Genomic DNA, 27506 nt, shown 5'->3' with positions numbered 1-27506 from the left:
TTCCGGTTTGGAACTTCGAAATAAATGTAGCAAAAACTAGAATAACACGTTAATGACAATTTATAAAACAAAAACGCCACACAAAAAGAAGATTTCGTTTATTTTATTTAATCAAAGACCTAAAATAACAAATACATTCTTTGCTGTTATTTTTAAAGCGTTTCACAAGAGATATTCACGTTTTTATCTTTTTAAGCAAAAAAAAAAAGCATCTTCCGGTAGCAGCACCTGTGACGTATGATTTTTCTACTGGCGCTCTCGGGTTTGCTCGTTTTCATGTTCAGCATTTGTCTGTTAGCATTTTCATATCATTAAAATTTCTGTATATAAATTGTATTTAATTTTTGCCATTTCCAACCAACTGTGGAGAAGCCGAGAAGCTGCGTGTAACAGCTGACTTACCCTTTAAATTCAAATTCTGTCACATACGCAGTATGACACGTGGTGCTTATTGCTGTGCAGCAAGAATTGACCGTAAGATAAAGGGTATAGTACAGTAAGTGATATTTATGTAAATTACACCTTTACTTGACTTTTTACTTTTGCAGAGGATTGTATATTACATCATCCATTACCAATCACCGGTAATACCAGTGTAAAATAATATTTCTGATTGTTATCGCATCAAATAATGATGCATTTTTATGCATGTAATTACATGTTTGTGACTGTACACACACTTTGTACAGCAATTTGGGCAACGTTGTATTTGAAAGCTCATTTAAAAATACATTTTATTTGCTTACTGAATGTATGCAAAAGTACTTTCAGCAGTTCTCTCATTTCTGTGCCTGGACTCTATACACACACACACACACACACACACACACACACACACACACACACACACTTGCTTGAGTGTGTAAATTTTCATGCATTTTAAGCTTGTGCACAATCAAAGCCTCCAAGACCAATCCTGAGAATGCTGAACACTTTGCAACACATATTCTTACAGCTTTGTGGCTTCTCAGCCTGGCTGCATGATAAAAACAGTTGCAAGTTTCAACACAGTGCCATTCAAAAATCTCATAACTCTCTCTGGGCACAGCTGATTGCTACACTGTCAACTCTTTTAATCAGCCTAATGCCACCACTGAATGCCGCAGTGGCAAACTTTGTGAGAAACTAAATTGATTATCTGTCTGAAATGGCTCGTAGGCCAACCATTAGACATGAAGGAATGTAATTCCAATGAATGACATGGATTATTAACTTTAGGGAGATTAGGTCCCCGTGGATAACCAATCAAGAGTAAATACAGCCGAACTCACTAGAAGTGCATCAGTTCTGGCAGACGGGTGGGGGCACAGAAAAACTAATCCTCCAGTGCTGAAGTCTGTCAGAGGCTTATGAGGAATACACCACATCAGTGTAGAGTGTTACTTTATTAAAACATAAAAAAATGTACACAGATAAAGTAAATATACAGAGTGCACATCTAAGTGTTTAACATAAAATACAACCGAGCTGTACTTTCAGTGCCGTTTCCCTCACTTAGAATAGATTGAGATGAATTTCAATAGGCAAAACGTTTCCTCCGATAAGCAAAGCGTTCAAGTACAGTTACTCTTTTTCACATTTTTGTCTTTAGGAACAGTGCCATCTACTGTTACGCAGGTGAGGGGGGAGGGGGACCGTACACATTCACACTCCCACAGAGAGTTAGCGGCAGTCGCCTCAACTGTCTGCAATGCAGTACAAAATCACAAGCACACCGCTCATATGAGCAGCAATGCAATTTGTCACTAGGACTAAAAGAGCCAAGTCCATGTCACTGAAGCCACAGCACCACGACATCATGCTGCTAAATCTCACTCGATGGCTGAACTGTAAGATCGTCTGTCACCACAAGAAATTCTTTAAGAATTAAATATGACAACAGCAAAACTAGCATTCAAGTTTGAGCCCAGATTGGTGATTTTTTCCTGCAATAATCAACATACTGTAAAAAGAAAAAAGTAAAGATATGACAACATGAAGAGTCACAAGTTTTTTACCGTTCAGCCCACTTTACACATTTGGTTGTCTCGTTTTTACCGACTTCAAGCAGCTGAATGTGAACAAAGTTGCAGCTTTAAAGGAAAGTGTCTGCAGTGCTGGCAGCTAATGTAATAAAACGCTGTCACCAGAACCACACCCTGGAGACTAAATGATAACTGCAGCAGCTGTTTTAGCGTGCCAGTGAATCCAGTCCTCTTCCAGTCAGAGTGAGTAGCTTTGGAAGGTGCAATAATAGGATAGTTCATCAATTCTTTTGCACTGAATGCCACCATAACTTAATTGTTTTTAAACAAATGGAAGTTATCTATGTCACAAAGTTTCTATATTCATCCTAGTTTAATAAAAACAACACAAAAACCCAAGACTTTACTTGTCTTCATTTGCCCGAATGACCTGAGGTGCAACCAATCAGTGCTTGGAGGTGAGAGTAAGGGTGGAGGAGACGCGGAAGATCTGCGGCAGCATGTTGCTCAACTGGTAGAACATTTCCTCTGAGATAGTCTGTCAGTACAAAGAGACACACAGAGGGGTGACCAGGGTTAGTGGGCGGTTTGCACGGAAACATCTTCTCTCCCCGTGCTGTGATAATGGAAAGATGCTGTTTAAAGTCCTCAAAAAACAAAAGTACAGCTGAACTCTTGGCGTCCAGTCAAGTATTAACAGCCTCTGTGGCGTCCTGAAATGAAGTGAGCTCAGCAGCTGTGACTGGAACAGGGGACACACTCTAAGCACTGCCACCCGTCAAGTAAGAATGTTAAGTAATCCTAAAGCAGAAGCAGTCCCGCAAACACACGGCTTATATTTAGACACAGTATTTCTTTGAGTCGCAGACAACAATGTCGTTTCAGAAGCTGCTATTTTGAATGGTGTCTGAGCATGTAGCTGACAGGAAGCCGGTACAGTCAGAGTCCTTTGATGCCACTCGTTTTATCATCTTATCCTGTCAGCGGGAGCTCATTCTATAGGATCCACCGCCTTCCTGACAAACCGCAAAAACTCTGCACGTATAGCTTCGCAAATAGTAACGGCCGTGATTCATCCTGCACGGCAAGCTTAAATCAAAATATAACAGAAAACCTCGCTTCAAAGTTAACCCCGAATCTTTTTCCCTTTCCTTTATAACAAATTAACATAAGACCTGGATTTCCAACAAAGTGAAAGTGATTACACCTCAGTGTTGGCAAGCTGCACACTAATCCCATTGCTTATCACACATTTATGTGATTGAGTCTCTGAGCTTTCTTTTATCACAGCAGTGCAAATATGGAGCTAAAATATCCTAAAGCTCTGTAATCTATGATTTATGGCACGCTTTTCAAGCAGTCAACTCTTCGTAGTGTGCACTCGGAGACATGCACTGCAAGGCCAGGTGTGCCTTTTGTTACATTATGTACGTGCGAGGCCTTAAGTATACAATTCTTTAAAAGAAGCATGAAGCATTGCCGGAAGGCAGTCACTCAGAGAACAGCAGTGTATCCACAGGTACGCGTTTTGAAGCCTGAATAACTGATCTCACCTTTGGCACTAGAAACTGGACTGTGCGTGATACACCGCCGTCCCACGAGGCCATTTCCATCATAAAACCTGCAAAGAAAATTTAGCATGAATATCACCATTCATTCTTACATTGCTGCATGCAATGTTAAGTGCAATTATTGTGTATTAATACATAATAAAGTAACACAGTATTAAGGATTCTGTATATTTATGTTTGACAGACGGTTGAACAAACAAGAAAAAACCCACCAAATGACCAACAACAGCTATGCATAACATCCATGTTACCTTTGACACATTTGAATACGAGCTCCGCCCTTTTAAGACACCACGGTATGGTCATCTCCTGCAATGAACAGAGAAGGAAGGTTGGTGTGAAATGAGACACACGGCGGTGAACTCAGACTGACGTACGACTTCATTTCAAAGACTTCATGTAGCACCACCATCACCTGCAGCGTACGAGCTCCACAGACCAAACAGGAAAAATAATGTGATCAGTTTTTGTAATGTGAAACAATGTTTCAAAAGACTTTTTGGCATCTTCTTTCATTTCTTTCAAATTTGTAACATTTTTAACGTTCTCGTATTACTTATATCTGTGCTGCAGTTCAAACATGATAAGAGAAAGAAAAGCAAACGAGTTGGTGGTGAATGATGTTACGGGTTAAAGTCACAGAACATTAGTACACAGATACTGTTTCTACAATATTACTCCACACAGAGCTGAATGCCGTCCTACACACTACAGAGCAGAGAGAACCTGTTATATGATGCGTCTTTGTGTCAAATCCAAAGCTTCTTATTAGGCAACTATGTCTAAACTGATGTTGTCAAAATGTTCTTTGTGCTAAATCAAACACTTCTATTTCCTTTCAGCTTTGAGTGTACTCGGCTGCAGTTTGTGCACAGTGATCTCATCTTGCAAACTACCTGTTCTCACTGCAAGGAGTGTAACAGAGAGTCTTTGCCACAACGCACACTCTTGTTTACTTGTACGTTTTGTATTTGGATAAGCTGCACAGGCTTTAGTGAGGGATTTCTGAATATTCATTCAGCTTTTTGGTAGGACTGAAGCGTAAACAGGAGCACTGAAGGAGACTGTGGCGTTTGCCAAACAGTTTGAGGCAAGAACAAAAGTGTTTCTTACAGCCAGGAAAATGAACACAGCAGTCGTGAAACAGTCAACGTCTGCAAAGTGGCTCCAAATGAACCCAGTTTTCAGTTTTATCTGCACAAACCTTTAACCATATATTATAGTGACACTGAGCATTTATTATGTGAACCTCTTTCCTCAAACTTCAAAGGAAAAAGAAAAACCAAAATAAGAACAAGAGCAACAGCCGTGCTGGATTTGGACTGTGGTCTGTAGTTCATGTAGACAAACTAAACCAGTTGTTGTAACACTACAATAGACTTGTACAAACAGGCAAACATCTGTGCTCAAAAGGGAAATGCCTGAAAAAGAAGCTGGCAGATGGAAAGTTTTGAAATGAGAAGCCTTCAATCAAGTATCCTCTGCTTCTCGAGGCTTCCAGAGCTCCAAAACTTTAGTTTTATGAATCTAAAGACTGTTGATTAGGCAGCAGAAGAAAAATTAGGCATCTATAAAGAGGCTTGTTGAACTGATTATGTTATTATTGGTAACATTACTCAGTTAAATAACCAACAAAGGACATCTAATGTGATTAAAAACAAAGAAACAAATGTAACAGACTAAATACAAGAAGTTTCACAGGAAAATACTAGAAGTGTCCGCTCGCTTCACGTCGAGGCTTTTTCTGTTATTGACCCAAACATGTGAGCACTGACTGTCGCTGTGCGTATGTGCTCTGTACGATCGGTGACCCAAATAAAGTTGTAGTCTGAATCTACAGTTCGTGTCCAACGAGTCAGACGTTACCGTACAGGAATAAGCACAAGCTTAAAGTCAGTCTGGGTGCTGACAGTCGGCAAAGTTGCACAGCCATCAGGTTTTGGGGTTTGACGCAAGTGCAAGACCACAGACGAACCTCACAGTTTGTGACGTACCCTGTTACAACATCACTGAGTAACAATGCACTCATAGCAGTTTTTCTGGGAACCGATCCTGATTACTCAAAACCCCTTTTGCTTCCCCCCCACCTGTATCAAATAGCTGACAGTAGAGCTTCAAACAGGTAACACAAGAAAAGAAAGAAGGCAATAAAGCACAAATCCAAGACCAGAGTCATCGAATAACGAACGTTTCAGCCCCAGCCGGCTGAACTCAAACGCCTCCCATCAACATCGGCCGCTTTGAAAACGTTTCTCAGCACCATTAATCACTAAAGTTTCAATTCTCTACTTTTTAATACAACTGAATCATTAACGTTCAATCACAGGTATGACAGTTTGAAGAGTTTATTACAGTCTAATAATACAAGTACAAATACTCAGGTTGATCTAACAGGAATACTCCAAATGAGACTTTTTTTCTACTTGCCCAAACTAAACCATCAAGAAGAAAGAAGAAGAAAGTGTACTTTATTGGTCCCCGTGGGGAAAATCCCTCTCTGCATTTAACCCATTCACTCAGTGAAGCAGTGGGCAGCCATTGGGCGCCCGGGGAGCAGTGTGTAGGGACGGTACCTTGCTCAGGGGTACCTCAGGGTAGCTGTTCAGGGGAATCGAACCCCCGACCTTCCAATCATGGGGCCACCACTCTACCTACTGAGCTATCCCTGCCCTCAAACATCAAACATCCACGGCAACCCTGAAACGTCTAATAACCCAACAATGGATCTGTCCGGCTCAACCATTTACCTGTACTGTACTTCCTGATCCTTTCTCTATTTGGAGAAATCTGATCAGTTTGTGTACTCGTGCAGTTTATGGGGAAAAAGCAGATTCTGTGAAGGCACAATACCTGGACGTCTGCTGGTCCAATAAACTTGCAGTCATTTGCTCCACTAAGATTATTATATTACAATATGCAGTTTACAAGCGTTTATTCTTGCAGCTGCACTCATGCAAGCATTGAGAGCGTCTTCTTACCTCGGACATGTCGTGGACGAGCAGCAGAGGGATGGTAACGGTGGTGATGTCGTGAGTGCAGCACACCTTGAGGATGTTTCTCAAGCCCATGATGGCTGGGTCCCGGGCAGTGATGTTCCCTGATCGGACGTTGTCATCCACACACAGATGGAAGACGGCGTGGACCTCCGACAGGTTGGAGTGCCGCGTGATATAGAACTCACCTTTAGGAAGAGATGTCGCCGACAGAGTTAAAATATAAAATGATGCTCTAGAAATAATCTGCTGGATAATCACAAACTGTTTTCTTAATACCTGGTAAGATATTCGAGGGATTTCTTTCAACATTTTTGCTCTTATCATCACCGCCGTTCTTTTGAGTCTCTGTAAGGATACAGGATTGCAGAATAAAGCACAAATCAGCAGGAACAATGCTCATCACACTATGTCAAAGGGACAAAAAGTGTTAGCAGTGGATCTGTGACAGGCTTGGAAGCCAGTGGGCCTGTATGTGTACACCTCTACTCAGTAAATCACTTATGCTGTGATAAAATCAACATCTTCTATTTCCTGACAGCTTAATCCCGCTCTCATACTGCTAGCATAACACTGAAATGTCCCAGCTCCACGAGGAGCCTGTCAGTGTGAGCTTCGTGTAAAAGCCAGACTCGTACAGGCAAGTATACGCGTTTACTTGCGTCCTATAACTTTTATTTTATTGTTTGTTTGAGAAAGGCTTGAATTTTACTCATATGTTATATTATGGTATTAAAACAGGAGATAAACATCTTGTTTTCCTGAAGAATGGCTGAAACTATAAAAAACCAACCATAGCATCAAGAATAATCAAATTTATTCCCCAAGATTTCGGGACCTCCAGGCTGAGCGAAATGTCTCACCAGGCTGGTCTTTGTGCTTGCTGCTCCGCTGGGCTCTGGCGTACAGCACCACCTGCTGCACCTCCTCCAGCTGCTCTTCTAGGCAGGGGAAGTGGAAGTCTGTGCACTCCTTTGCCACAGTTGCAAAGTCTGTGGGTTGACATAGAGCAGGCCCCAGATGAACTCAAACACAGTGGAACCAAATGACTGCTTAGCCTCTAGTTCAAACTTAAAGTTAAATGAAACCCACAGTAAGTGAATAAAACACTTAAAGTTTGGCTTCTCCCAGTAAAAGAAAAGAGAAGGTAAACAGAAACAAAATATCCACGTTACAGCCAAAAACGACTCTTTGCAGGTAAAAGCAGGAATCAACATACATATATGTAGCTACATTATACACCGCGTGCTCCCTGACCTCTCTTGATGCCACTGTAGGAGTTGACCCTGTTATCGACCAGGAGCACCAGACCGCACAGTGAGAAGGAGTACAGCGAAAGAGCCGTCTGCAGCCGCCGCAGCTTGGCTCCGCTGCTGCCGTGTCGTCTGTGTTTGCAGAAATCCAGCACATCTGCTCGGACCAGTCGCAGGTTGTGCATCGTCTTTAGCTGCGCTCCTGCAAATTTTTATTGTGTTAACTGTAACAGCGATCCCTGATCTGCGCACAAATACTGGGGAAGCATGTGAAGTACCTAAGTGTATGGTGAAACTCTCCTCCAGCTGAGGCTGTTCCTCGAACATCCTGGCACCCAAATCTGCGGCTTCTGACAGCTGGCTGGGCTGCACCTTAATCTCCTCGCTGGAAAATTGAGAGGGACGAGAAACCAACCCTTAGCACGTCTGCGGATTCAAGGAAATCATTTTATGGAACCGACGGTTATAAAAAGCTTGAGCTTTAGTTGCAGCTGAGGTTTAGTGGGCGAGTGGGCGTGGGTTATACAGGTTAGTAAAGTGAAGAGTTTGATCCCAGGATCTGCTAAAAAAGTTACTTCTGCCGTGGCAGGTAAACGCACACCTTAGCCTTGTTTATCAAGTTTAAGAAATATATTCTAGAAACAGACCCACGAGTGACACGTGCATTGCATTAACTATTCTCACCAGTGTCCGGTGTAAAATTTCATAAACCAGCATTAAACCCAGGAAATCAGCCTGTTTAACCAGTGTTATTATCACAGCACATATCAGATAATGATGCTGCACTCACTGCAGGTTTTCTCCTTTAAAGGAAAGAGTAAGACTCAGCAGCTGACTCTGGTGTTTATCATCTCGAATCGACTGTTTTTGGTAAATGGCCTGTATTTGTATAGCGCTTTACTAAGGACCTCAAAGCGCTTTACACATCCAGTCATCCACACACTGGTGATGGCAGCTACGTTGTAGCCACAGCCACCCTGGGGCGCACTGACAGAGGCGAGGCTGCCGGACACTGGCGCCACCGGGCCCTCTGACCACCACCAGTAGGCAACGGGTGAAGTGTCTTGCCCAAGGACCCTTCCGATTACAAGGCAAACCCCCAACTCTTGAGCCACGATTTTGTTGTACCTCGAAATCCATGAGAGTATTGTCACACACCTGAAAAGGCTAGCTCGGGTAAATGCGAGCAGAAAGTGAGGTTTCATATATCAAAGAACAAACACAAAGACAGGCTGCACTGCAGTGTGCACACACAGATACACAGAGAAGAACTCACTTTATTTTGCTGCTGTTGTTGGATTTCTGCAGGTCCTGGTGCAGTTTGACCACCCAGTCTTGGTATTCATGCTTCTGAATGCCCGTCACTTGTTTAAGCTCGCTTGCCCACTTGTTTTCGAGTACCTGTTCATCGATGACAATGTCAAACATTCAGGGCTTTAAACAAAAAGCTTACTTGAAAAACAAACCACCTGTATCTCCTGAAATGTCACAGGTGAAATCATCTTTTTTTAACCAACACTTCTATTAACACTGAGACAAACTTCCTTTCAAGCTTCCTTTCACCTGTTGTGCATCAAAGTGTTGAGAAGCTACTGCGTTCACATCCTGGTCACTGAGTGTGTTTCCCAGCTCATGCATGACTTTGTCCATTTCTGCCGCTTGCCTACAAAACAGGAAAGCATTTATTGATTTTTAACAGATTGTTGGGAAAGTACATAAACATTCATAAAACATGATAAAAATTATCTCTGTGGTAGGAAACAGATATTAAATCATCTTAAGTGTGGTTGCTTAAAGGGAAAAAAAAGATCTGACCTAATTTTAGTCCATGGAAGAAATTTGAGATGATGATCTATTTGATAATAGTTGTGTAAGAGGGGAGGGCTGAGAACTAACATTGGCCAACAAACTAAAGGCAAAACTGTTGGCAATAAATATTTAGAAATAAGACAGAAAAACATGTTCAGGAAATCCAAAGATCCCAATCAAATGCTGCCTAACACCAACCTCTCCTGAAGCTTCTTAATCTCCATGTCTCTCTCACTGATGAGCTCAGAGATGCTAACAAAGTAGTTGTGCTCCAGGTTGAGCAGCGTATCTGAGGCGGGGGAGTGGATCAGTTCATGGTACACATTGGCAAAGTCCTCATCCCAGCTGGGCTCTTCAGGCCGCGCATGTTCCAGCGTCGTCTGCAACAGTGAAGGCAGGAAGCAAAACATCTTCTTGTGAAACGACAGTTGTAAGCAGTTAAAGAAGGGTGGAGGTACAGTGCTTAACCATGATCAGACTGTGAACAAGAACAGTAAGCAAGCAGCTTATTTTCAGCACAAGTAGCCAAACAAAGAAGGCAAAATACAGAGTCGCAGTTTCTGTGTTATGACCTGCAAAACATACGAGGCCAGTTGACCCAGTAAATGCAAAATAACAGCACTCTTCAGTGTGAACACCCCTCATTTACACAGGCTCGAGAATGTTTAGGCAACAAACTCCATGCAAGCGGGACTGCAGGCAAACTGCTAAATGTGCGAGTGCAGCGGGAGCTGATCTCAGCGGCCTTCCTTAAACATGAAGCGAGGCATTTGGGTTTAAATAAATGTCTCAGTGAACACACCATACACGATTTCATTAGGAAACCACAAAGTCTGCTTCTCACAATTGTGTTTGTTTGTATTTATCCACAGCACAAAAGTAATGACTCAATTCTCGGGCATGTGAATATATCCCATCTCTGGTGGGAAATGCATCAAAGTAACCAAGTAAAATGCTTGCGAGAGACATTAAACACAGCGTGAGGGCTCATGTAATGAGATTTTTTTTGTTTGTTTGTTTGTGGGTTTTTCTTCGAGGGGTCCAGAACTCATGAATAATCAATTACTGCTCCAGTTCTGTTTAAATGACTTTAATGATCCATGACCGCTCCAAAGTTAGTGAGAGAGTTCAAGGACGCTGCTGTGCTGCTGCAGAAACATGGAGCTGTATTTATCAGGGTCTGTTAGGCAGCCAGCGCATGAAATGTATTTTTGGAATACCTGCCAAGCTTAAAAAGCACCGTCCATAATATTAACAGATATTTTTAACAGAAACATTTGTCCACACAGTTTTACAAATTTCTGTATTGAATCTAATCTGTTTCCTGTGTCACTGAATGAGACAGTCGCAGCACGATTCTTTATTCTAACGGCCACATGGCATTTTGAAGTTACAGTTTAAACACACAGTGTTATATAACAATAGCGACGCTTATGGAAGATGTTTTCTGTAACTAAGGCTACGTTCACTCTGCAGGTCTTAATGCTCAACTCCAATTTTCTGATCAAATCAGATTTTTTTTGTCTGCTTGTTCACACGACAAATAAAATGCGACAGCAAACGTGCTCCAGTGTGAACGCTCAAAGCGGCCGCGTGCGCAAAAGAAGACGTCACACACGACGCGCTCTGTTTAGACCCAGAGCAACAGTATTGTTTGACTGATGGCCTTAATATAAAGACTTGTTTCGTACTCTACGTTTCCCACTTTTGCTTTAAGTTATAAAGTTATTTTGTTATTTACATTTGGCCTAATAATGATCCTGATTGCTGTGTTAGAGGAGCGCTGCTTCTAGCTGCAGATTTCTGTCAGACTCTGCAGATTATACAGAACAAATAAAATGTTCACGTTGTCTTCCCAACAGTTTCACTGACATCTACACCGGATGGTCAGGAAGCGTTCGCGATGTCTTCTCCGGCGCTGATAATGGCGTCTGTCTTGTGTCAGTGACGTAAAAGACGGATTTAATGCGACATGACCATCAAACAGCAGTCGCTTTCTGAAACATCAGATATGTATCGAATTCAGGACCACATACCAAAGTGACCCAGATCGGCTTTGAAAATATCGGATTTGTGCCGTTCACACTGTCACACCATGATCGGATAGATGGTCGCAGAGGGTCAGAAAAGTCGGATTTGATGCGCTTTCGCCTGCAGTGTGAACGTAGCCTTAGTTATGGTTAGTTATAGTTAGGCACCAAACAAGACTTTACTTTAAGACAAATGATTTGTAACTGTTAATAAAATATCGTGTGTGAAGTTAAATGTTTTTCATTAAAATTATACATCCTTCAGCCTAAAATAGATAACATTAGAAACAGAAACTTGCTGTAAGGTTGTACAAACAACTAAGGCAGTAAAACTTATAATCCAGCCTCAGCCTCCTAGAAGAGCCACCTATGGTTTATATTTGAAAGGTGATTTTCAGAAAGGTTGACCTCTGAACTATCCATTCTCTTAACCACTTATCCAAAATATCTTGGCTGTCACAGAGTAAGCGGAGGGGTGCATGCTGGGCGCTGTACTTCAGCATATCCAAAGGATCTTTCAGTTATCTTGTTTCAGTTAGTCTAACATCAGCAATCAGGCTAAGCGGGCACATAAAGCGGGTTATCTACTCAATAAGTTAACCAAGGATTTATCAACCTAGCTACGATTGCATTAACACAGAAAGGGCGACACTGACAGCATCTGATCGATTACAAACATATTCAAGTTTGCTAAGGAAGATAAAACTATAACATTAGAAAACTATGAAAAGGTTAAACACATAATACAGACTAAATATAACATTTAGGGGTGCAACGATATTCGTATCGATATTGAACCGTTCGATACAGTGCTTTCGGTTCGGTACGCATATGTATCGAACAATACAACATTTGTAATTTATTTTATCAACTTTCCTTCTGACGATGCTGTCTGTGTTGAGCGCTCAGTGAATCTGTGTTCGACTACTCCGCCTAGGCTGCACTGTCGAGCGCAGATCCACTGAGCGCTCCACACAGACAGCATCGTCAGAAGGAAGAGCGCAGGGCAAGCTAGCGAGACAGAAGTTAAGCTCTCCTTGCAACATGGACCTCCCCCACTCTCATTCAGATCTGGCGTTTGGAATTATTTTGGTTTTCATGTGACGTATGACCCTGAAGGTAAGCAAGTCATGGACAAAGTAAAACAGTATGTTGGATGTGCCACGCAATGCTTAATTACATTGGTGTGAACTAGTGTGTTAGCGCAGTTAGCTCGTTAACGTGTTGGCCGTCTAGCCCCATGCACGGAGCGATCGGCGGTAGCTCGTTAACGGAGATTTGCCGTGTTGTGGCGTTAACGTCATTTCAACGAGATTAACCTGAAAGCACTAGCGGGAACACAACGAATATGACTGCACATTTACGCCGACATCATCCTAGTGCAAAAACAACAAGCATGCTACTAACTTTAGCCGAGTCATTTAGACAGCTGTTAGCACAGGATTCTCCTTATGCTGCTGAGAATATAGCCCAGAAAAAGCGGATAGTATAGCTTTTATTTTGGAAAGAGACATTTCTCTGTAATAAACTCTCTTTTCCAAAGATGAGTGATTCCTCAATCAGATACAGGGCTCGCAATATCGCTAGCCCGACGTCCCGGAGCTAGCATTTTTTCAGTCGGGCTACCAAAATCTATCTCTGCCCTGCCCGTCGGGCTATTGTAGGAAAAATATATGTCAATGCTTTTGCATTCTTTCAGAAATGTAGCTGGGTAATTATGTCATTGGCATCGGTGAGCCACTGTCAATATGTGACATATTGAAGTCGCGTTTGAATTTGCGCTTGTTTTTTTGCTTTCACTTTGCAATCGTGCGAACTGTGTATAGAGAGCGACAGCACTGATCTGTGAGTGATGATAATTTGTGCACCAATTCCTCTGACATCGTCTTATCAATCGTTAGCTTACTATGCAAACATGACAAGTGAAATCTCCCGCAGCTTAAACATGTGAGAGGTTGATCGCGCAGAGAATCGCTGAGCTTATGTGAGTGAGTGTGTAAAAGCATTTCAGTTCTGCTCAGCCAAATAAGACAGGTCAGGGTGAAGAAGTGACAGCCAAAGAAAAGCTTACCACAAAACGGAGAAGTTATGACAAATCAGACTATAAGGCAAAAAGAAAGTGCAGCTTTATGGTTTCATGGACAAAATAATTTCTGTGGCTGCAATATGACGAGCTAAATAACCAGGGCTGCACATAAGTGGTCCGCAGGTGCGCATTCGCTGTCAAAATAAAAAACACGCACAAGGGTGAGGGTTAAATTTAAAAACTGTACTTTTGAGTTAAAATATATATTTATAATTTTAATAAATGACAAATTAAAAATGCATGAACATTTTTTTGTATCGAAAAAATATCGAACCGTGACACCAAAGTATCGAACCGAACCGAACCGTGAATTTTGTGTATCGTTGCACCCCTAATAACATTCATATTTAAAAGAATTAATCAAGGAAGTTACATCTAAGAATCTATGATTCTTACTGATGCCAATCAGAGAAAGGCAAAAACTTTAAGACACTCCCACTCTCCATCCAAAGGGATCTTTCAGAAATTTCTGGAGAACCGATTAGTCAGTAAGAGGTGATCGTGTACCTGCTGATCTCTAATCTATAGCATAACCTGCTCCAGAGCATGTTAGGTTTTCAAGCGTTGCCCCACTGGTAAGAAGTGAACCACCTCCTTAATTCTGAAAACTCAGGGTTCACCGTTAAGGTGCATGGATACAGCGAATTCCTGCTGTGTGGTACCAGGCGTCTGGACAGGTCACCAGTTCATCACAGGGTGGACGCACAGAGACAGACACCCACTCCACACTCACATTCACACCTACTTTTCCTGACGTGCACGTCTTTGGACTTTGGGCCCCAAGCAAACACACAGAAAGGCCCCAGGTGGCTGATGGATTCGAACCCAGGCCCTAGTTCACACAGTGCTGTGTTTAACACGATAAAAGCACAATGAAATGCGTTATTACCTCCACGTAAGACCTGGTCCATGCACTGGTGAGCTTGTTTACATCTACGTCTCCTGTCGTGAGTCTTTGCAGTGCCAGCTCTGCCTCTCTGTCATAATCCAGAATCGTCTCCTTCTCAACGAAACTGGAAAGTGAGTTTTTCAGTTCTAGAGCAACAAAGGACACAAAGTAGATATTTAAAAAAAGAAAGTCTTTCAGGTCTGTGCAAGCAAAGTGGAAAGTGCAACTCTGTAGCTTTGTACAAGAAATTTAACAAGCTCCTGTAATCGAATGCTTTAGTGCAGCTTCTAGCTGTCTTATGTTACAGTTAGGGCCGTGGTTATACTCAGGGAAGGGGAAAGAATAACAATCTCACCACTTTCTAAGTAGCAGGGTATTTTGTGCAGCAGCATCAGGCGTCCGTGAAGGTCACTGATGTTCTCCTGCACAGGAAGCTGCAGGGGCACTTTAAGGACACAGTTGTGTTTACCTGCCCTGAACTCGAACACAAACTCCTTCTCAGTATTGCTGCTTGCCTTGGCTTTGTTCTTCTTCATGGTCACAGCTGAAAAAACAAAACAAGATAGCAGAAAACCATGAATGAATTCAAGCCTCCGGTGCTGCGCCACTTTTACACTGTCGCATCAAATCTGTGACACAACCGATGTTTGCGCACAAAAACACGGTATTCACGAGCTACAACAAAGGCCGTAAATATTTGTAACTTAATCCCTGCTAAATAGCTGCTCAGTTTGTTAACGTGAATCTCAACGTTGGCTAGCAGTGCGGCTAACAACTTAAAGTACCACATATCTAACAATAAATAAATAAATAAACAGAATAAAAATAACAAAACACAAATCTGACAAGACGGCCACAGTATTATTTTTTCAATATCATGTGATGAACATAAAACCTTTCTAAAACTCAAAATTACCTGCGTCTGGATGAATGTAATAACGGTATTTCCTGTAGCCTTCCTGTTTATCGTTGAGCTCGCAGTCAGCTGACTGCATGTGACAGCAGAAGCAGATTCGCGGCGCAGAAGCTCGGGGGTTATTTTTATAATTTTTTATATTTCAACTCTGGGTCACCACTGATAACACATTTGTATGCAGCTCTGATAAAATTTAATTTTTGTATATTTTTTAGTGTTGGACTTTTTAAAAACGTTATTACCGTCACGAATCTGCTGACTTGAAAGATTTAACTTATTGGGATTTTTTCCCTTGGGCACTAGCTCCCCCTGCTGGTTTAAAATAGTGTCGGCTGGATGGCGTGGTTATATATCAGCTGCCAAAAGGAATCTATTATTTCTCTTAACAATAATTCCAAGAAGAATAATTATTTATATAATATTCAGTATATTAATATTTATTGAGCTATTCAGAGGTGGACTGACTGGTGTGTTTCAGATCATTGTTCCCCTGCGAATTCCAACTGCGCTTGAGCTTCATAACATGAACCGACGGGCAAACACTTTTCCTCGGTATTTTCTGTTAGGGAGAGAATTTATTGTTCCATCACTTACAGCAAGTAATTCAGGTCCCGAAGCAGCAAAGCAGCTTCAGACCAACAGACTACCACCACCACGCTTAATGGGTGGTATGATGATCTCTTTTATGATCCAAACCTTCCAAAAAGTTCAACTTTTGTCTCATCAGTCTTTTTTTCTCCAAATGTGGTGAGATGACTCTTGTTTTACTTTTGATCAGCAACGGGTGGTCACCGATCTTAACTAGGGCCTGCATTTCACCACTATTCCAAGTTTTCTCCATTTGTAGATAATGACTCTCATTAGCCAAGGGAATTAGAGAATGATTTTTTATTTATTTTATTTTATTTTATATACAGAGGGACGTGGATAGCTTTTTTTTTTACTCCTTAATAAAATATTAATCATTCAAACACTGATTTTGTTGAATTTACTACTAAGAAATCAGGAAGGGATTAAAAAAATTTTCACACGACTATAAACGTCAGCTTGGACTTTGTGTAAGATGCTTGTCTAAGTTGGTGGTAAACCAAAACATTCAAATGAACAATCTGCAGTGTACAAAACTAGCATGCCGACAAAAAAGGAGAAGTACACCACGCCTTTCCCTAATGTTTTCAACCGCATGATCTTTTTTCGCAGATAAACATTTGAATTTGGTCAGGTGCCATGAAGAGTCAAATGATAAATACTAGAATATGAATCACTGATACGTGTACAAGCGCGTTTAATATATAAAAAACACAAGATTGTACATTTAATATACAGACTAAAAATATGTCGTGCAGTCTGTGGGGCAACTTATACTATTTATTTATATAACGTATATGAAGATATTTGTGTGTGTGTAGTTTTAAAGGACTTCTTAATTCTAAATAATTCTAAATACTCTATACTCTACTATCCTAGAAAGTAATTGCCCGCGCGCACGCAAGCTAGCGTAGGCGTGTACGTGCTTTGACGCGTGCGTGTGTTTTCTTCAAGTTTGAGTCAGTAAGGGTGCGTCTGAAACTAGCACTACTACATTAATCCGGAAAAACTCAGTGTTGTTGCTATAAACGAAAATAACAGCGAAAAGAATTTGCAAATTAACCTTTAATTGCGAACAATAGAACGGCGCACTAGAAACAATGTAATGACTGTACAAGTCTTGGCGCTGTCGCTTTATTCCACAATCTTTGACGATGGAGTTTTCGCAGACACTCCCTTGAATGATTGAACCGTCCCGTCATACCTCGCGTGGCCAACGGCTCTCCGCCGACTGTTCGCTCATTGAATTACCGTGTTCAGCCTGTTCGGCTTGATTTGGGGCAATAAATTGGAGAAACGCGGGTTACACCAGCACATTTGAAAGCCGTCGCGCTATCCCGGCCTTCTGCTTATCTGACTGGGCGTGCTTTCCTGGGCTCGCTGGCTGGTTTTGGTCGGGGAGGCAGGGGGAAGTACGGAGCTGGTCCCGAGTGATGATGGAGCTGGAGTCGGCCAGTAACAGAGGCGACCTGGTAGCTGTGGGGGACTCGCTGCAGCCGCAGACCCCGAGCAGGCACGAAAAGAGCCTGGGGCTGCTCACGACCAAGTTTGTGACTTTACTACAGGAGGCGAAGGACGGGGTGCTGGACCTAAAAGCTGTGAGCATGCAACCCGGGGTCTTTGTTGTTAGCTAGCACATGTCATTTGGAGCCTGCCCGCTGTCGTTACACTTTCGCTAGCTTGTTAGCCTAGCCTAGCTGTATGACAGGCTAATTCGAACGGTTTTCTTTCGTGGCACTGCAGTTTCAATACACCCGGGTTACTTTCAAACGCAACTTAAATGTTGTTTTCAAGTTTTTAGCTAGAGAACTGAGCAAAGACAACAAGTGAACTTTGAGAACACCGGTCAACTTTTCAGACTCTGCCCCCTGCAGATTCAAAGTTTAAAAAGTGGGTCAGCTTTTGTCGCTTTCTTTTGACTCGACCCTGCTGCATCTTCACACATGAACAAATTTTCTCTGATTGATAACGTCTTTGTCACTTAACGACATGCATTCACTGTGTTAGTTTCCCCGCAGCTACTCGGAGAGCATGTGTCCTAAAGGACAGTGCATTCAGTCACCGTCCTTGTTATAAGCGCTTCTGATATTACACAATGAGCTGCTTTTAGATTAACCATAAGTAACTGGGTACTTGATAATTGTGCTCTTCTACACTTATAAATAGAACTACAGTCTGAAAAGTCTAATATTGTACTATTTATACTATTTGGCTTCAAAGTCGTAAAGTTTAAAACGTGTTTTTAAAGTGAAAACCAGACTTTACCAAACTTCTCAGCTCGTGTTATAAATAGAAGCCTTTCACAAACTGCCATTCATGTTTTCTTAAACCAGTGAACCAGAAGGCAGCCTGACCAGCCAAGCATTACTTGGACTGTATCACAGTGGCTGCTGGGTCTTAGCAGATAGATTGGCTTCATAGCTTTTGACACTCGCAGCTGCACTGTGCAATGCTGATAAAGTGCCAACCCTCTTTTTCCCCTCCCTGTCTCCTCAACTTTAATTTTCAGCAGTTTATTAGAATAGAATGGAATAAAATAGCCCTTTTATTGTCATTGTACATTTACAACAAAATTATGTATAGGTTAGTAAAGACATCAGGAATAAATGGCAAACAGAAGAGATGTATACAGTCTATAAATAAAACAATAGAAAGGCACACAATGGAGAGCAAAGTGCTTGGAGGTAGTGCAAAAATGCTATGATAATGAAACAAATTTACTGATTCATTCTGTAGTTGTGTAGTTATACTCTGTAACTTTCACACAACAAAGGACTTTTTTTCATTTTTCCAGGGATCCTGTTATTGAGATATGGAGCCATTACGAAAAAACTGACAGAAATTAGTTTGGTGCTAAAAAACAATTTTCTCCCCTGATTTTTAGGCTGAAAATAAATAAATAAATAAAATAATTGAAAGGCCATTTGCGTGCTGCAGGGTGAAGCATTTTATGTTGGGAATGTATATGAATTTGTGTTACGTGAATTTTCAAATAGAGCTGTCATTAAGGAACTTCCATGAGTCCACTTTAGCCACAGGCCCTGACGATAACGCGTGGGCTTACAGTATCAGCACTTGCCATATGGTTAATGTTAGCATGTTGCACATCAGATGATTTGGGCTAGAAAGGAAGGAAGTTAAAATTATGCCACCATTTTTGGTGTGACTTTAAAAGTTTTTTGTTGCAGGGCACGTGTTGGCCTAGATACCACAGTCCCTGTCTATGCGTTAGCTACATAAGTGCTGTCGTCTGTGTTTTAAATGAATTTTTCTTGTCTTTCAGGCGGCAGACACCTTGGCTGTGCGTCAGAAACGGCGTATCTATGACATCACTAACGTGCTGGAAGGTATTGGGCTGATAGAGAAGAAGTCCAAAAATAGTATTCAATGGAAGTAAGTCCACATTTCATTTTGTTCTTCAAGTGATTGACAGGGCTTTCATGACAGAAGGATGATGTGCTTAGGTAATGATGGTACAAGCTATTTGAAACCATAAATGTTTTGCAAGAACTTGCATCACTCCCAAACCTTCCACTCTGCACAAGAGGCATGTGCTACAGATGCAGAGAGAGGCGGGCAGTAGGTGAGAACCTGAGGACTGTGGTGCCTGTTGGTGTTATTCTTTGCATGTTTGCGTTTCATGGAAGATGCTCTCATGGCGTTAGCTTCGTGGTAACGGGACAGAAATGACTAATGAACTGAAAAGTGCACATTCAGACTTTCAGTTTGCATAAATCATGAGGGCTGTAGGACTGACCACAGACCATATGCACTATAAATGCCACCTGAGTTACAATAACACCGCATGAAAAATAGAAAGACCCCGTCTACCGTAGCTGCAACTTCTAGGATATATTATAATAATATATTATAATAATATACATTAACATTTCAGTTTACTCAGGAGAGAAAAGAATATCAAAGCTTTAATTACGCATAAGTAAACTTTCTGAAATTTTCAAATCTTTCAGGTTCGGGCAAATTAATGTGACTCTGAGAGTCCAGGCTCTAATAAAAAACAGATGATCAGTGGCCAAGAGTTTTGTGTGTGCATGAAGGCGTCTTTATCTCCTCTCTGTACAGAAACGTGCTATTACCGTTGTGTTTTAGGGGTGTTGGTCCAGGGTGCAACACCAGAGAGATAGCCGATAAGCTGATTGATCTGAAGGCGGAGCTCGATGACCTGGCCCTTCGGGAACACGAGCTGGACCAGCAGAGAGTCTGGGTCCAGCAAAGCATCAAGAACGTGACAGATGACTCCAACAACAGCCCATATCCTTCACTGCACAGTCTGTGGGTTTTAGCTGGAAGTGGTCTGTCCTGTGGTCAGGGATGCTTTAACACGATGGCTTTATTGAAGCTGCTTGTTAGATTGTACATTCAAATTTTATTTGTCACGTACACAGTCATACACAGTACGATATGTAGTGAAATGCTTGGACGACTGCTCGTGACCTAAAGAAAAAAATGAAAAGGCTATGAATAAGATAGGAAATAAATATGAAAATTAAAAAGGGTAAATTTAACTAGGAAGGAATAAAATAAAATATAAAAATTAAAGTTAAAAAATAAAATAACTGTACAACAAAATACACAGTATAGAACTATATAAGAATGTATGAAGAAATATATATATATATATATATATATATATATATATATATATATATATACACACACACACACACACACAATAACAGCAGCTGTACATTTTGTGTTTTCTAGTATTTAATTAGAGCAGTGTCAGATCTAGTGCATACCTGTGTGAGAGTTATAAACTAGTGGGTACTGCAAGGCAGGTTTATTTATAGAGCACAATTCAGCAACAAGGTGATTCAAAGTGCTTTACAGAGACATTGAAAACAAAAACAAAAAAAAGCATGATTTAAAATTGATTAAAAAAAACAGTCGATAAAATCAGTAGTTAAATGTAAGTTTTGAAATTTAAGCTTAAAGTGTGGATTTGGTGCTTTATTCAAATGCAGCTGAGAACAGGTGAGTCTTCAACCTGGATTTAAATAAACTGAGTGTTTCAGCTGATCTGAGGCTTTCTGGGAGTTTGTTCCAGATATAAGGAGCATAAAAGCTGAATGCAGCTTCTCCGTGTCTGGTTCTGACTCTGGGAACTGATAAAAGACCGGATCCAGATGACCTGAGGGATCTGGAAGGTTCATACTGGGTCAGGAGGTCATTGATGTATTTTGGTCCTAAACCATTCAGAGCTTTATAGGCCAGCATCAGAACTTTAAAGTCTATCCTCTGACGGACAGGCAGCCAGTGTAAGGACCTCAGAGCTGGACTGATGTGGTCCACTTTTTTGGTCTTAGTGAGGACTCGAGCAGCAGAGTTCTGAATGAGCTGTAGTTGTCTGACTGATTTTTTTAGGTAGACCTGTAAAGATGCTGTTACAGTAATCAAGCCTACTAAAGATGAATGCATGGACTAGTTTTTCCAGGTCCTGTTGAGACATCAGATCTTTGATCCTTGAAATATTCTTGAGGTGATAGTAAGCTGACTTTGTTATTGTCTTAATGTGTTTTTCTAAGTTTAGGTCTGCATCCATCACTACACCCAAATTTCTCGCCTGGTTTGTGGTTTTTAGATGTATAGATTGAAGTTCTCTGGTGACCTGTAATCGTTTTTCTTTGGCGCCAAAGACTATTACCTCAGTTTTGTTTTTGTTTAGCTGGAGAAAATTGTGGCACAACCAGTCATTGATTTCCTCAATGCATTTACCAAGAGCCTGTACAGGGCCTCGGTCTCCTGGTGACATTGTGATATATATTTGTGTGTCATCTGCATAGCTGTGGTAGTTTATTTTGTTGTTCTTTATAATGCTGCAGGTTCATAAATGTTACTCTGAGCAATGCCAAAGATCTGATGTGATTCAGCTGTGGGTATTGGCATACACTGCCAGTCAAAAGTTTGGGCACAGCTTATCATTAATGGTTTTTCTTTATTTTTATTTACATTGTAGATTCTGACTGAAAGCATCAAAACTATGAATGAACACCTTGGAATTAAGTAGTAAAGGAAAGAAGTGTGAACTAACTCAGAACATGTTTTATATTTCAGATCCTTCCTAACAGCCCTTTGCTTTGATTCCTGCTTTGCTCGCTCTTGGCCTTCTCTCCGTGAGCTTCATCAGGTCGTCACCTGAAATGGTTTCCAACAGTCCTGAAGGAGTTCACAGAGATGCTGAGCACTTGTTGGCCCTTTGCCTTCACTCTGCGCTCCATCTCATCCCAAACCATCTCCACTGGGTTCAGGTGACTGTGGAGGCCAGGCCATCTGACACATCACTGCATCTCTCTCCTTCTTAGTCAAATAGCCCAGACACAGCCTGCAGGTGTGTTTGGGGTCATTGCTCTGTTAAACATAAATGATGGGATGGCATGTTGCTGCAGGATGCTGTGGTAGCCGTGCTGGCTCAGCGTGCCTTCAGTTTTGAATAAATCCCCAAGAGTGTCACCAGCAAAGCCCCCCCCACACCATCACACCTCCTCCATGCTTCACCTTTGCACAAAAACACGGCAGGTGGAACCAAAGATCTCAAATTTGGACTCATCAGACCAAACCACAGATGGTCTAACGTCCACTCCTTGTTTCTCAGACCAAACAAATCTCTTCCGCTTGTTGCTTTTCCTCAGTCGTGGTTTCTCAGCAGCTATTTGACCATAAAGGCCTGATTCCCACAGTCTGCTCTGAACATGTAGAGATGTGTCTGCTACTGGAGCTCTGTGCGGCATCTATCTGGGCTCTAATCTGAGCTGCTGTTAATGATTTCTGAGGCTGGTGACTCGGATGAACGTATCCTCAGCAGCAGATGTGACTCTTGGTCTTCCTTTCCTGGGCGTCCTCATGTCAGACAGTTTGATCGTAGTCTTGATGGTTTTGGGGGACACATTCAGAGTTTTAGTGTTTCCTGGACTGACTGACCTTCAGTTCTTAAAGTAATGATGGGCTGTTGTTTCTCTTTACTTAGCTGATTGGGTCTTGTCATAATATGAATCCTAACAGTTGTCAAATAGGGCTGTCAGCTGTGCACAACACACCTGATGGTCCCAACCCCATTAACAAGGCAACAAATTCCACAAATGATCGCTGACAGGCACACCTGTGGAGTGAAACCATCTCAGGTGACGACATCATGAAGCTCGTTGAGAGAAGGCCGAGTGTTTGCAGCGCTGTCAACAAAGCAAAGGGCGGCTGCTTACAGGAATCTAAAATATAAGACACATTTAGAGTTATTTATCAGCTTTTCCTTTGCTACATAATTCCATAAGTCTTGCTTCATATATTTGATGTCTTCAGTATTTATATAAAATGTAGTAAAAATAAAGAAAAACCATGAACTGAACAGGCGTGTCCAAACCTTTGACTGGTAGGTTGGACTACAGTCGGACTCGTGTCTGCATTGCACAGTGAGCTGCAGCATAATGAAAGACAACCATAACCCTCTATATTAGTGTTCAAAGGTCTTCAGAGAGTATGAACTACAGGTGAAGCATTTCTTCCGTGACTTTTAATGTCTGAGGAAATTCTCCTAATGATGTCACAAGGTGTTCGGGGACTTTCTGAGGGCGTCTAATAAATATGCAGTTTAGTTACAGATGTAAAGGTTTCTTCTTTCAAGCTTAAACTTGAACTCTTTCAAATACTCATTAAATGTCTGTCAGTCATTGTTAGTGTTTGTGTACAAAGGTGTGCTGTTGAGAACACTTGAGTTTGTGTGCCAGATGTGGTTGCTGCTGCACTTAACACATTCATACTATGGCCTATGTAAAGCACGAAGATCTCTGTGGAGCATTTAAAGGTAATTGTTTCGCACGCTTGGATTTGCAGGCATTTCGCTCTTTCACTCAAAGCAACTGTTCTCACTCGCCACCTCCTTCCACAGGTGACACTCTCCTCGCCATCCGTGCTCCAATAGGCACACAGCTAGAGGTGCCCATACCAGAATCTGTAAGTGACGTCTGTGGTGGATTTTCCTCTCTCGGGTCCGGTTGTTGTTTCGCTCACGTCTCCGACTGTGCGTGTGTGCAGGTTCTCAACGGACAGCGAAAATACCAGATCCGTCTTAAAAGTACATCTGGTCCCATTGAAGTTTTATTGGTCAATAAAGACCCCTCCAGTGCCTCTCCCGTTGTTTTGCCCGTTCCTCCTCCAGATGACGTCCTACAGAACCTCCCAGCTCCAACACCTACCTCCCAGTTGCCCACTGCCACCACACAGGTCCATTTTCTCTTTGTTTAGTGAGTCTGAAGTGCCAATAATAAGAACAGTGATCTTATACTAGAGTACTGGACCACCTTTGTTTGTTTCCTCTGCAGGTCCCTAAAACAGCTGTTGCTCCTCCCACAAAAACAGCTCCTATCACATCGGCCATCCAGACAGCAACGGGTAAGGAGAATCGAGTAATCTTTTAATTGTCCCACACGGGGAAAATTGGTTGTAACAAATGGCGCCTGGAACGTTTCCTCTCAACACCCACACCGTTTCCTATCGTGGTTCACATTTTGTCCAACATTATGTCAAACTATGTTTTTGTTGTGTGATTCTTGCCTTTATCTCAGAGGTGACAGCCACCACAGCGCTCAGCCCAACAACCGAAACGCCCGCTGCAGTTACTCAGCAGCTGCAGTCGTCCGCCTCTCTGGACGGTCCCGCGTCGTCTTCTGCCTCTGCAGGATTCGAACCAATGAAGTCAGGTCCATCTGAGTGTGAGTGTTACCCCTGTTCTAATAAAGGTTTGGTTACAGTTGCCTGCGACACTGTTTTATTATTATTATTTATTTTTTTGGTTGTTTTTGTCTTGTCTCTGTAGTGCTGGACTTCTCTGAAATGTTTGACCCAACAAAAGGTAAACTTCTCCTGAGCTTACGTAGCTACATTATTGGTTGCTGTACATTGAACGAGTGCATTGGAAATATTTACCAGATCCTGACGTTCTGGCTTCTTGCAGAAGTTGACGTTTCCTTAGGAACGTTTCTGCTGATGCAGGCCACTTGTCTTCATTCTCCTGCAGACTTGGTGCTTTAAAAATGTCTCTTGATTTTATTGTTCCTCTGACAGAGATCATGAGTGGTGACCTGCTGGAGGACTTGATGTCATCAGAAGGTATGTTTGCTTACAGACGAGCTGGGATATTTGTATTTCTCAGATATTCCCAGAAAGATTCCAAAGTGGAGCGTTTGTGCAGGAAAATCTTAGCCCGAATGTGTTTGGGCTCATTTGGACGAAAGCATCATTTATCCCTCGAGAACCAGTAGAGCTCAACTGCTGAGATGACTCTACAAATATCTGCGTTCTGTTTGGAATTGAATGTCGAGCTGTTGGAGAAGAAGGAAATTGCAGTGAAGGATTTTTGGAAAAAATGATTTGCTTGTGTATTTCTAATTTATACCACGCTGTAAGGTGCCTGATCTCAGTTCTCTATAATAGGTCTCATGTATTTCTCTCTTTCACCCGCAGTGTTCTCTCCTCTCCTTCGCCTGTCACCTCCACCTAGTGACCACGACTACATATACAACCTGGACGAGACAGAAGGTCTGTGTGACCTGTTTGACGTCCCCATTCTCAACCTCTGACCTCCGAGATTGTCGTCAGAGCAGGAAACAGTTGGCCCAAATATAATCGACCCTCATTTTATCCGAGTTTTGCCCCTCCCTCTCCGTGACGGTGAAGGCGGGAGAAGGTGCAGGACAGCCATCCCCACCTGAGGAGCATTTAGGGGCACCTCTGCACTGACACGATGAGCTCCAGCTGAGCTCTGATAGCAGCTCCATGTGCCGCCTCCTGAAGAAACACAGGCGAGAACAAAACGTTTTACTTACCGATTTTCCAAGGAAAAAAGAGTCGGAATTATATTTTTGGGGGATTTTTATGTATCATAAGGGGTTACGTTTGTGTATCGGCTGCGTGGGCACACTTGATGCGAGCGAGCTTGTGTGTCTGTGAGTGTGTTTTTGTATAGACCGATCTCTTAAGTCAGAAGTCTCCGGGATTTAAGAGAAACCTTTTACTATCAGGTTAAAAGTCATGGCACGCTAAGTTCATGCATGACGTCACTGAGTCCAAACAGAGCTGGTTAAAATGCACTGTCCTCATGTACATAGAGAATATATATTTTGTATTACCAGCGCATTAGAACTTCACAGAGAAATCATTTGCAGGTAAACCAAGTCGCCACACTCAGTTAATCATACCATGTAATCTTATATGAACTGCTTTCTTTAGCATAATGGGACATTTTCAAATCCTTCAGAGTTTGAGTGTTTTTTGTACCAGTTTCATGATCTTAATGCAAAACTAAGCCTATTTAAATTTGTGATACAAGGAATCATGGACCAAAAAACATCATTTAATTAAACGGTAAAACTTGGTGCTTGCTAAAATCAAAAATCTTCTGCAAACTTCGCTGTATAACTGACTTCAAGCTGGTACTAGTGCTTCTAAACTTGCAATTTTCTCCTTTTTTAAGAAAATCGGGCTCACTTTAGTCATTAACTCCTGTTTGTCAGAGGACAAACTCCCCTCTCCTTCCAAAATGACTTCTTTCACTCATAACGTATGTATATCAATGGCATCATTTGTATGTAAAAGGCATTTTTGATGTACTTTTTTATTGCTGCAGTGAAACGTGTATTTCTTGAATTATCCTTGTTTTTTTTTAAGTGTATATGTGGCACAGATCCCTTTTTCTGTAGTTTTAATGGTTTTTGTTGTAAGCGGAAAATCTGCCCATCACTCTAAATTACACCTTTCACCTTAGTTTATTCTCTCTGCGCAAAGGACACGTAAGTGCTTTCTTCTGTAAAATCATTTCAATGTGTAACATCCTGTTTTACCCTGGAAGACGTGTGTTTGTACAGTATGTGCTGTGTATATCTCCCTCTACTGCTTGTATAGAATAGCATTTATTTTTTATACCAGCTAGATATATTATTACAGGATTCTTGCCACTGATTCTGAGCTACTCAAGAAATTTATCGACAAAACCTGCTTCAGCAAAGCATCCTTTCCCGTCGTTGCACTTTTGACGTCACTGTGGACAGACTGGTTGCTACTCATCCTCTCTTCGGTCGATATCCAGTTTTCGTGTTTTGGACAGTGTCGTGAGCTGCCGGGGTTCCAGCAGTGGTCGCTGAACAAATTGTATCCATGTAAGACTCGAGTATGCAGTCAGTTTTTAACAGGATCACAATTGCTAAGCTGTAGTTGCATCAAATGGAACACAATAAACACTTAAATATTATTTGCATGTTTTTGAGTGGCTTGTTACTTACTGGTCGTTTCTTACAGTACACACTTGATTTATTCCAACTGTAACTGGTAACCTGATTATGAGGAACTATTGAAGGATAAAAGTAATGGGATTCTGGGATTAGGCTCTTAGACTACTGGT

General features: G+C 41.7%; 2 protein-coding genes across 4 annotated transcripts; one reads left to right on the top strand and one right to left on the bottom strand.

Annotated features, from left to right (window-relative positions):
- Nucleotides 1-92: 92 nt before the first annotated feature.
- Nucleotides 93-15590, bottom strand: ferry3 (FERRY endosomal RAB5 effector complex subunit 3). 3 transcript variants are annotated; one of them, XM_085411564.1, is made up of 14 exons: nucleotides 15512-15590; nucleotides 14951-15139; nucleotides 14596-14741; nucleotides 9789-10000; nucleotides 9345-9444; nucleotides 9058-9182; nucleotides 8060-8166; nucleotides 7786-7983; nucleotides 7392-7520; nucleotides 6808-6876; nucleotides 6514-6716; nucleotides 3787-3844; nucleotides 3518-3585; nucleotides 93-2502 (listed from the first exon to the last, which is right to left on the bottom strand). In XM_085411564.1, the coding sequence occupies exons 1-14, from the start codon at nucleotides 15588-15590 to the stop codon at nucleotides 2410-2412; spliced, it is 1776 nt and encodes a 591-aa protein (XP_085267690.1). In that variant the 3' UTR covers nucleotides 93-2409. The 3 variants fall into 3 exon arrangements, with proteins under 3 accessions (XP_085267690.1, XP_085267691.1, XP_085267692.1); XM_085411565.1 differs by having other exon boundaries at nucleotides 9789-10003; nucleotides 15512-15574; XM_085411566.1 differs by having other exon boundaries at nucleotides 9789-9970; nucleotides 15512-15574.
- A 1697-nt stretch (nucleotides 15591-17287) lies between these two features.
- Nucleotides 17288-27356, top strand: e2f4 (E2F transcription factor 4). The gene is made up of 11 exons (XM_085411574.1): nucleotides 17288-17697; nucleotides 19383-19492; nucleotides 20210-20371; nucleotides 23872-23915; nucleotides 24000-24064; nucleotides 24146-24334; nucleotides 24433-24502; nucleotides 24676-24822; nucleotides 24927-24962; nucleotides 25175-25219; nucleotides 25574-27356. The coding sequence occupies exons 1-11, from the start codon at nucleotides 17533-17535 to the stop codon at nucleotides 25687-25689; spliced, it is 1149 nt and encodes a 382-aa protein (XP_085267700.1). The 5' UTR covers nucleotides 17288-17532; the 3' UTR covers nucleotides 25690-27356.
- Nucleotides 27357-27506: the final 150 nt, after the last annotated feature.

Source organism: Rhamphochromis longiceps, linkage group LG7 (genome assembly GCF_057381845.1).
Source record: "Rhamphochromis longiceps isolate RC_006_pf linkage group LG7, R_longiceps_female_GT1.1, whole genome shotgun sequence".
In the NCBI taxonomy this organism is placed as follows: domain Eukaryota; kingdom Metazoa; phylum Chordata; class Actinopteri; order Cichliformes; family Cichlidae; genus Rhamphochromis; species Rhamphochromis longiceps.
This window is presented reverse-complemented; position numbering and strand designations above follow the sequence as displayed.

What these genes read in the sequence shown, in the direction of transcription:
- e2f4 (XM_085411574.1), top strand. Translation starts at nt 17,533, where the DNA reads ATGATGGAGCTGGAGTCGGCCAGTAACAGAGGCGACCTGGTAGCTGTG. An exon ending in TCTCTGTGGAGCATTTAAAG is followed by an intron (nt 23,916 to 23,999) that starts GTAATTGTTTCG and finishes CTCCTTCCACAG; the next exon opens with GTGACACTCTCCTCGCCATC. An exon ending in GGACTTGATGTCATCAGAAG is followed by an intron (nt 25,220 to 25,573) that starts GTATGTTTGCTT and finishes TTTCACCCGCAG; the next exon opens with TGTTCTCTCCTCTCCTTCGC.
- ferry3 (XM_085411564.1), bottom strand. Translation starts at nt 15,590, where the DNA reads ATGCAGTCAGCTGACTGCGAGCTCAACGATAAACAGGAAGGCTACAGG. An exon ending in AACACTTTGATGCACAACAG is followed by an intron (nt 9,183 to 9,344) that starts GTGAAAGGAAGC and finishes ATCGATGAACAG; the next exon opens with GTACTCGAAAACAAGTGGGC. An exon ending in CTACAGTGGCATCAAGAGAG is followed by an intron (nt 7,521 to 7,785) that starts GTCAGGGAGCAC and finishes GTCAACCCACAG; the next exon opens with ACTTTGCAACTGTGGCAAAG.